General features: G+C 34.4%; 1 protein-coding gene across 2 annotated transcripts in view; it reads right to left on the bottom strand.

The window, feature by feature from the left end:
* Positions 1–206: 206 nt before the first annotated feature.
* CE2H16orf87 (chromosome E2 C16orf87 homolog) overlaps positions 207–10,576 on the bottom strand; it is a 35,043-nt gene continuing 24,673 nt past the window's right edge. The window contains exons 3-4 of one of the 2 annotated variants that reach the window (XM_047835241.1): positions 9,751–9,933; positions 207–2,821 (exon numbers count right to left, since the gene is read on the bottom strand). In XM_047835241.1, the coding sequence (XP_047691197.1) occupies positions 2,703–2,821; positions 9,751–9,933 (302 nt within the window). In that variant the 3' untranslated portion in view covers positions 207–2,702. The remainder of the gene's footprint in view (positions 2,822–9,750; positions 9,934–10,576) is intronic. The other variant, XM_047835242.1, reaches the window with a different exon arrangement.

Raw genomic sequence — 10,576 nt, 5'->3', positions numbered from 1 at the left:
TCTCCAAATTTAAAGGATAAACATATGCATGTTGAATGTAAAAATTATCAAAAAAAGGTAAAAAGTTTTGCAGTTAGAATTAGAGAATCAAATGCAATTACCATAGTTTAGAAAGTCAAACACTTTTCAATTTGAATTCTTATCTCAGAAAAAACACGTACATATTACTTTTAGCAAACACCACAAATGTCACAACATATTGAGCATTATTTTTTAAAGTACTTTTGAAGTTTCAAAAAGTATGCATTTATTCTGGCTAAACTTTTAAGTCATTTATAATTTTATATTTTATGTCATCATGATCTAAACTGTCTCAAGCTGTTTGATCATTTCCATTGATTGCTACAGAAGAAATAATTTGCAGGATTTCCTTAAATAACTTACATTAAGTACAACCGAAGGCTTCTCTGCCCATAAAAATGTAAGAAGTGTTGTTTTAAAAAAAAATTAAATCTCAAAAATTTAAGTGTCCTTCCCCCCCACCCCCCAATGAAAACACTCTGGAATACAATGGGATTGGGTGGAGGAGGTAAACATACAAATTTGTATAGTTTAACCTAACAACTCCCAAATACCTTGTATTTAATTTTGTTCACATTTAAGAATGAACATATCTTCAATGGACCTAATCTAATTATGGAATCATTTTAGGGCATTCTGAATAATCATATCACTTACAGATATTAGAGCAGAATAAATTTTGGATTATATAATTAAATTACTACAATTATGTTCTTAGGATATCTGCTGATAATAAAGGCTTCTTAAACACCAATAACAAGTAATATATTCTGAGGCCATTACAACATTTTTAGACAAATTCAGCTTTATAGTGAGATAGATTATAAACATATCAGAGAATACAATTTTTAGAGAAATTTTTTAAATAGGTTACATCACAAATAGGAGAAGCTTAATTTGTCCCTCTGCCAAAGAACTTTTTAAATAAGACAATGATTTAACCTTATGAGCATCTGAAATAAATTATCTCTTCACATGGCAAGTTCCAGCCTAGTCACCAGTCTCCACCCTTATTGTATACATGACTATTTTAACATGACTTTCCTCTAAGGTCTCCAGCTTTAAATGGATAGATTCTGACATCAATAATTCTTTAAAGAGATGCCTACTCCATAAGCTTTTCTCCCTTTTTCTGAGGACATATATATACTCACAAGCATTTTAGATATTATTTTTTTTGTCAAATTAAAAATAGTTTTCTTATATTTCAAAGATAAAATCACATTAGCATGCTTGGGAATAAACTTTATTACTAGAGCTTTAAAATGCATACAAGATAATTGTAGTAGTACCTGCAGGTAAATAGGGGGATTGGGGGTAAAGGAATTCTTAGAAAATTCTTAGAATAATTCTGCATCCTACCTAGAGTACCTCTTAAGCTCCCTCTGCTGGCTACCATTTAAATGAAATAGGAAAAAATGTGAATCTTTTTTTCTTTTGGGAGGTGATGGGAGATGCAGGATGAAGCTGCCAATGCTACTATTGAAACTGAAAGGGAAATTCTCTTAAAGTTAAATCTGGCTGATGACTACCTTCACTAATAGGGCTTCTGGACTTCCAAACAGATTTGGCCACTGGGGTGGGAGAGGGAGGTACCTGAAATAAGGGAAGTTATGGTCAAATTTGAATGTTAAATTGATATGCAAAAATGCAAAAGCATCTAGTATAAAATAAATCAGCTATAAACAGTTATCATTTATGACTAGAAAAACTAAGAATTTAAATATAGTTCACAACTTCATAGAGCACAAACTTATACCACACTATTAATCTATTAGTTTCAATATTAAGGTTTATTTTTTTTCCAGAGTGAGGTTAAGTAACAATTTAAATAATTATCAGGATGTATAAATGAACATCCATTCAGATAAAACATTACTGCTTAAAAGTGGCTAAGAAATATTTTGTATGTAATAAATATATCTTATGTTTAGGTTAACAGGCACCATCTTGAGAGCAGAAAAGGTTTTTTTTAAACCAATAAATAAATTACATTCAAGAAAACAAGATGTTTATATCTGAAGTATGATATATCCTTAAATGTTTTTCTTCATATAGCACCCAAACTTCCCAAATGTCTAGAAAGTATCTCCCAAAATATAACTCATACCTTAAGTCATAAAAATAAAGGCCAAGAAAAAAATCAAGACAAAATTTACAGTTTATATTCTTAATTCCCCATTCAATATCAATTGCCAATTTATTAAAAGTAAATGAACTGTATATATGCAATCTGTTAGTGCTGAAAATCTGAAATATATATTTTTAAAAGTCACTCTTTTTCCAAGTACTTAAAATATTGCATCTCTGGTGGCAAACCTGAAAACTAACAAGCGTTTTATTTCCCTAGTTTTCATTCTTCCACTCCCACCCCCTACCCCTTTACCCTTTAACAGCCATCCATTGTTTTTGTTTTTGTTTGTTTTTGTTTTTGGTAAATATACTTACTTATATCCCAAACACAAAACACTGACAATACTCCTCGGTAAACAAGGAAATCCCAGAACAGTCCAAGCCTACAGCTTTGCTCCCAAAGTGTGGCACAGGCTAAATGACAAGGGAAAAAAAAACAATCAATGGCCCTTATTGATGCAGTCAGAATGCTCCTGAGAGTCCACAACTGTTTGAGAATTTGCTGATGTAATCCTGAAGAAAGTTTCAACACATTGTGCAGACAAATATCAGAGAATAAGTCTTTGATTGATAATTTTTCTATTTATTTCTGCCAAGGCGACTGAAAACACGAAAGCCTTTTCATCAGAGAGGTTAGCATAGATGTCAATTTCCTTTTCCTGTTTCTCTGTTAAAAGAAAAAGAGAAAGCTTAATATAAAGGCAGTAAATTCAGTAATTAAAAAAATACTTAAAGCTTTTAAGTATTTCTTTAGATGATAATAAACATTATATATAATACTAACACTGTATATTAAATGTTATATAGTATCATGCTACTAAACTGAAAATTTTTAGAAATTACACAAAGGAGTTACTGAAATGCCATGAACTAAATGGAAACTGTATATATTTCTATATACACTGTTCATGTATCTACATCATTTCTGTAAAAATCTCAAGTATTTCTTTCTCTTCACTAGGATGAGTGCTCACTGTCCCAATCAAAATAAATTTCCTCATCCTAAAGATGTTCCCTTCTGAACACCAACAGTACCTTCATGAATATATTAACTTCTTCAAGAAATAAGAATAACCTACATTTAATTCTAATTTCACCCTCCTGATTACAAATGTAACCCAAGTTCATGGTAGAAAGTTGAAATAAAAACAACCTATATATTATCTCCTGAGCCAGCTAAAATCACAATAAATATCTTTGTGCACATTCTGCCAAATTCTTTTTTTGGGGTCTTCTAAGATTCTATTTTTGTCTGGTTTTTTTTTTTTTGTTTTGTTTACTTGTTTTATTTTGGCTTTTTTAAGCAAAGTTAAACACATACATAAGTTTAGACTCAAATCACTTTTATAAAACTTATCACAAAAAACAGAAGTCCTCCTCCCCACATGTACATTTTTCACTCTCCAAATGCAACTATTTTTTTTCTCAGTTGTTTCTTTTTGTTTTTGCCTCTCTAAACAACATTTTTATATGATGCTACTTCGTGGTTTTAGGCATTATTAATTGACCTTCCACCAGAGAAAGTTAGAATTCAGTTATATCACAATTTTGATGAGACCAATATTCAATGTTTATATTATTCTAACTATGTAAATGATTTCACTTTTACTGCACATTGTTTTTTTTTCCCTGAAGAGATTCTCTTTTTCCATCTGGTTAATTTTCATTACTAATTGAACCCAAACTCTCTCCAAGTTGTATAGATCTTTCAGGATGTTTACACATGTTAGGCATTATATCAATTTTATCTTCTTGAAGAAGTCTCTCCAAGTCTTCTGCTCCAATCTGAAATGGTTGCTTTCTGGACCTGCTACACAATTAATTATCATTGAGATCTCTCTTCAACATCATGCTGGATATAACCATCTTTCTCTCGAGTTGGACTCTGTGTCCTGGATGCCAGGACATTTTCTTGGTTTACTTCTTCCTTTTGATGCCATGTATCTTGCAGTAGCTTCCTGAGAAAGGGGAGTACAGGTAGCAAAAATTTTGAGACTCTGAATGTTAGAAATTGGCTTTAGACTACCTTCATGCTAATCCATAGTGTGGGCAACTAAAAAGTCATAGATTCCCTCTTAGTATGTCTTCTAATGGTGTCACTATTTTTTTTTTAAAAAGCCAGTACCTTTTTGTACAGTTATTTAAAAAATTATTGCTAAATATGCATACAATGAAATACACAGATCTTAAGTGTACAATTGGATGAGTTCTAACAAAATATACACCTACATAACCCACACCCTCAATCATTAATATACAGGAAATTCCTCATGTTCCTTTCCAGTCACTGCTTCCCCCACCTCATCAGCAACTGCTGTTCCATCGTCAGAGATTCATTTGCCTGTTCTTGAACTTATATATGGCATTATATAGCCTGAACAGCATGAACTGTTTTGTGTCTAGCTTCTCTCATTCAACACATTTTTAAAATTCACTGATGCTGTTCATATGTAAGTAGTTTGTTCCTTGCTGGGTAGTATTGCATTATATTAATTCCAAATGCTATCTTGATTTCCTCTTTTTCCCTTGAGCACTTGAAGGGATTTTCCTTTAACAAAAGAGATAGGATTTATGATAGTACGTTTCAGCATGATCTCTACTTTTAACCATCCACTGGTCTGGGAATTTGGTGGGCCATTTCAATGTGGAAACTCAATGTCCTTCAGGTGGAAAAATTTCTTGAATTATTTCATCGATGACTTCCTTCTCCCCCATCTTCTATGTTCTTTTTTGGAACATCAGTTATTTATTGATGCTGACCTCAAACTGGTCCTCTAAATTTATCATTCTCATTCTATTTTTTCATCTCTTTTTCTACTGCTCTAGGTTCTAGTACAATTCTTTAATTCTGCCAATAAACCTGTTAAAGTTTTTCATCTGCAAATCTTTATATGCATATTGTTTTAGATTTAAAGTTCATTTTCTAGGTACTTTTTGACACGTGCTTTTCTATTTAAATATCACCTTGTTCTTGTTTCATGACTACAATATCTCCTCTTGCCACGAACATTAATGATAGTTTTAATTTTTTCTCTTTCATGCAAAAACTTGTTTTATCCAAGCTATTGTTTTTTCCTGTTGATGTGGTCTTAGCCTTCCATATAGATGCTTTCAGAGAACACGTGTGCACACAAGCTGGGGAGAAGCAGAGAGAGGGGGAGAGAAAGAATCCCAAGCAGGCTCCCTGTTGTCAGCACAGAACCCATCGCAGGACTCAATCTCACAAACCATGAAATCATGACCTGAGCCAAAATCAAGAGTCAGACGTTTAACCAACTGAGCTATCCAGGTGCCCCAACCTGGGTAATTCTTGATAATTTGCTCATATTTATGAGTGGGATCTAAAAAGCTGATTAGCTCATATACATTGTGGAGCCTGACTCTGATCACTAATTTAGGATGATCTGAATAGGCCATTTCTTTGTGAAATCCCTAATGAAACTATCTTTATTTTAGGCTTTTTCTCTTGGGTTTTTCACATTTCATAGAGAAGATACTACTAATCTCTTTCTTACCTGGGAGATAAAAGCCTGAGTATAGAACTCAGTATTTACCATCTCCAATTCTCACATAGTCTTCCTGATCTTAATACAGTACCCCTGCCCTCAATGACACCTGGTGTTCCCTAAATCAGAGACTCTGTTTTGTCTGACCTTTTTCAAAGGATAAATTTGGAAGGAGGGGAAAATGATGTAAACAGCCCTACCAGGCCATTAAAAAACAGACTTCCAAGCAATCTCGTTTTTAACCTCAACTTCACCTCTACACTTCCAGACCTAACTGATGTACAAATTCCTGACCTTAAGGCAGTTGTGTAATAAAAATCAGTTTCTTTCTTAGTTTTCCCCAAAGGAGCTTACAATTTAGGTTTCATGGGTCTACTAGAGCAGTGATCACTTTCCAGAATTCTACTGCTTTTCCCATTCCTTGTCCTTGTGGTATTTGGTCCTTTAAACAAAAAAAAAGTCCCTTTACTATAATATTACTAGGAGTTGAAGATGGTGGAGAGCAAGGTGTGGTTATTCAATCTACCAACTTTAACTTGAACTCTACATTAATCTCTTATGTTCATTAATAAGATATTCAGAATTGCCCATTATATTTTAATAAAAATGTCACTCAACATTACTAATATTCAAAATAATCCTACTCCCCTCATACAAAATAAAAACTTATCTTAAACCAACCAAAAAATTTTAATGGTTTGTTTTTATGATTGTATAAAAATAGGTTGTTATCTAGATGTCTAACAAGCTTCCCTTTCCCACTCTCTTCTTCCTATTCTTTTTCGAAATACAGAAAACACAGTCAATTAAAAATGTGTTTTTAGACATACTGTCAGGTTTTCCTTATTAAAGGTAAAGCTTGCTTCTTTTTAAGCACCCAATGAGCAAGGAATCAATAAAAATGGAATTAAATAGCTACTTAATACTAAGAAGCATATGACAGAAGTCTATTTTAAAATACACAGATATTTCAAAAGTTCATATTTCTTATCCCTATTATATTTAGGGAACATGGTCTGCCTCAAGGGTTGGTAAAATACAGTCCAAGGTCAAATCTGGCCTGCCACCTGTTTTTATAAAGTCTTAGTGGTACAGAGCCATGCCCGTTCATTTACATATTGTCTATGGCTGCTTTCCAGCTACAATGACAGGGCAGAGTAGCTGCAACAGAAGACTGTATGGCCCACAAAGTCTAAAATATTTATTATCTGGCTCTTTACAGAAAAAGTTTGCTGACCTCCTCCCCCCTCAGACCCCTGGACTACATTAAAAGATTCTACTCCTCCCCCCTCGCCCTCCTGGCCTACATTAAGATTCCAGTTTATTCTACAAAAACTGCTTTGAGCATCTTCCTGTTTGTATTAAAAATAAATCAAAAGCATATCTTACTCTAGAAATAGCTCAAGATTTTTCTACCATAAGCTGAAAATACCTGAAAAAAGAATTTATAGCTAAGTAAATTCCTTTCTCAAGTTAACATGAAATAAAAATTCAGACCTGTACATACAGAGTCCTAGCACAACTATCAATAGACTTCATTTCTCCAACTAAAAGACCATCATTATCTGTTTTCTCATCTCCTCTCACCACCAGAAGCATTCCTTTTCCATTCTTTGGGTTATATTCCCTTTACTTCAACTGAAAAGAATGTTCTGTTTTCTGGGTCAAGCAGTATTTACCTCTTTTTTTTTCCCTCCTGTTGCCTTTTCTTTACCTAGTTTCCCTTCTGAAACAGGTTTTAGCACAGATTTTCTGATCACCCCATTAAAAAATACATTCAGGGGCGCCTGGGTGGCTCAGTCAGTTAAGCGTCCAACTTCAGCTCAGGTCATGATCTCGCAGTTTGTGAGTTTGAGCACTGTGTCAGGCTCTGTGCTGACAGCTTGGAGCCTGGAGCTTGCTTTGGATTCTGTGTCTCCTCCTCTCTCTGCCCCTCCCCTGCTCATGCTCTGTCTCTCTCTCTGTCTCTCAATAATAAATAAACGTTAAAAAAAGATTTTTTTTTAAAACACAAAAACCCCGGGGCGCCTGGGTGGCTCAGTCGGTTGAGCGTCCGACTTCGGCTCAGCTCATGATCTCGCAGTCCGTGAGTTCGAGCCCCGCGTCAGGCTCTGGGCTGATGGCTCAGAGACTGGAGCCTGCTTCCGATTCTGTGTCTCCCTCTCTCTCGGCCCCTCCCCCGTTCATGCTCTGTCTCTCTCTGTCTCAAAAATAAATAAATGTTAAAAAAAAAAAATTAAAAAAAAAAAAAACCACAAAAACCCCCAAAAAACACATTCATGTTTAGAAAATAACTCAAACTCTCCGGAAGAGCAGCATAAGAGAAGGAAAGAGAAAATGGGAGTAAAATTACCCACAGAATTAAGGAGTATTTAAGTATACTTCAAAGAATACAAATATGATATAAACCTTATCCTTTTAGCTATACAGTGTTAAGAAACCATATATAATTTATTTTTACAGTAAATTTATTTTCCCTAACAGTAGTAACTTTATTCAAATAAAAGCATACAGAGGGCCACTTGGGTGGCTCAGTCGGTTAAGTGTCTGATCTCAGCTCAGGTCATGATTTCATGGTTGGGCAGTGCAGGGCCTGCTTGGGATTCTGTCTCTTCCTCTCTCTGCCCTCCCCCACTCATGCAAAGGAGCACATGCCCACACGCTGTCTCTCAAAATAAACTTAAAAAAAAAAAAGCATACAAAGCAGGGAGAAATGGTAAACAGGTAAAAAAAAAAAAAAAAGCTCAGATGTCTAAAATAAAACAAATTTGTGCTTATGCTTGAATACCTAAAAACGAATGCCTGAAAAAGCAAAGTATAACTCACCAGCAAGAAATTATTAATGCATTTCACTGAATATGAAATTATTTTGATACAGGTTTTTTAAGTAATTAAAAAGAGCAACTATCCCTTTTTCCATTAATTACAGGTTTGACAGTTTCAAAAGATATTCAAAAGATATTCATGGCCACATGGGGGTTCATCATCTAGTCTAGTCTCTCTACTCTTGTGTCATCTTTGAAATTTCCATGGTAAAAAGTTTTTTAGAAGATGTATAAAAAGAGAAGATGAAGTTTTAGTTAATCATAAAAACAAGTTACTGGTAGACATACTACTTATCAGAAGAAGAAGACATGTAAGGAGAAATATAAATACATTTTGGACCAAGAAGAATTTACCTATCCAAAGCTGCCTCAAAGCAGGGAGGACACAATGAACAATTTAAAAATTCATACTAAAGAATACTTTCAATAGAAAAATTTTAAAACTTGTAGTATAACAGTTTGAAGTCTAATGGAACTCAGATTTATCTTTAAAAACAAATAAACAAAAAACACCCATTTTAATAGGCTTCTCTGGGTTGTCATATGAAAATTATCTCTGAACTCTTACTATCATCAGTTTTTTAAAATTTTTTTAATGTTTATTTATTTTTCAAAGAGAGAGAAAGAGAGCGTGAGCAAGGGAGGGGCAGAGAGAGAGAGACACAGAATTTGAAGCAGGCTCCAGGCTCTGTCAGTACAGACCCTGACACGGGGCTCGAACTCACCAACTGTTAGATCATGACCTGAGCCAAAGTTGGACCTTTAACTGACTAAGCCACCCAGGTGCCCCTCTGCTATCATCAGTTTATAGCAAGGTGAATTTTACCTAATTTAAGCCTTTAGATTTTAAAAATTAAACTCTGATTTTTTTTTTTTAAACAAGCGTCTATCCTGGAGGAAATATTTTCAAACTAAAATATGAGTTGTGGGGCACCTGGATGGCTCAGTTGGTTAAATATCCTACCCTTGATTTGGGTTCAGGTCATGATCTCACAGTTCATGAGATCAAGCCCTGCATCGGGCTCTGTGCTGTCAGTACATGGGCTGCTTGGGATTCTTGCTCCCCCTCTCTCTCTGCCCCTTCCCGCTCAGGCTCTCTCTTTCTCAAAATAAATAAACTTCTAAAAATTTTAAAAATAAAATATGAGTTGTGATTTTAAGTCTAGGAGCTCAATGCCTACCAAACACTTTCTTTACTACTATCTAATTAAGGATCTAGAAAAATTTTAATACTTGAAAAAAAAACTGCTTGGATTTATTCATACCTCTTTCTTCCTCATGTTTTTTGGCAGATGCAGTTTTAGGTCTTCCTCTTCCTCGTCTGATATGATCTGAATGGCTGTTACTTCGAGACCTCTTTCTGTTTTCTAAATCCTTATTTACTGTAGAATTTATCTTCTCTCGCCTAACTCTCTCTGTTCGCCTCCTCTTGGCCTCATGCTTGTTTTCTGTATGGATGAATAAAAGTGATATATTTTAGGGCTTAGCAAGAACTGTTTGCCCAAGTTCTCATTGTCTTCTTTTTCTTTCTAAATAGCACTAAAGTTTGCTGTCTGGCATACTTTATAAAACTACAACTGTTACATCTATGCTCCTGACACCCACATAGGAAAAAAGAAATTTAAATTGAGATCCACATTAACTCATGAGGTAGGAGGAATTTTAATAGAAGACCAGTTTCTTTATTTGGCACGGTTAATTTCAGTCCCTACATATTCACACAGTTCCACAAAGATCTTTCTGCCTTATTCCTTCTCTCTGCTTCCAAGCTAAAAATGGTCAAGTATTACAAAAGGAAAAACAAAACAAAACATTTCGTTTTGCCCCCTACTCAAATTATAGATCGAAATATGTCAAATACACAGAAGCCAAACTGACCTTAACCATAATATGTTAATTAAGGTTACCAACAAAAAGCAAACAGAAGGCATCCACAGAAAAATATAAAAACACTAGGGAATAAGTAGTTTTCATTTTAGCCACAGATGAGGTCATTTCTGACATTCTCAGAGCATGTGGATCCCTAAATGGAATAGCAATAGGGGAACTTTACTCAATATGATGATTTAAATAATGCAAGAAGCGATCCTT

The sequence above is a fragment of the Prionailurus viverrinus genome, chromosome E2 (genome assembly GCF_022837055.1).
Source record: "Prionailurus viverrinus isolate Anna chromosome E2, UM_Priviv_1.0, whole genome shotgun sequence".
NCBI lineage: Eukaryota > Metazoa > Chordata > Mammalia > Carnivora > Felidae > Prionailurus > Prionailurus viverrinus.
This window is presented reverse-complemented; position numbering and strand designations above follow the sequence as displayed.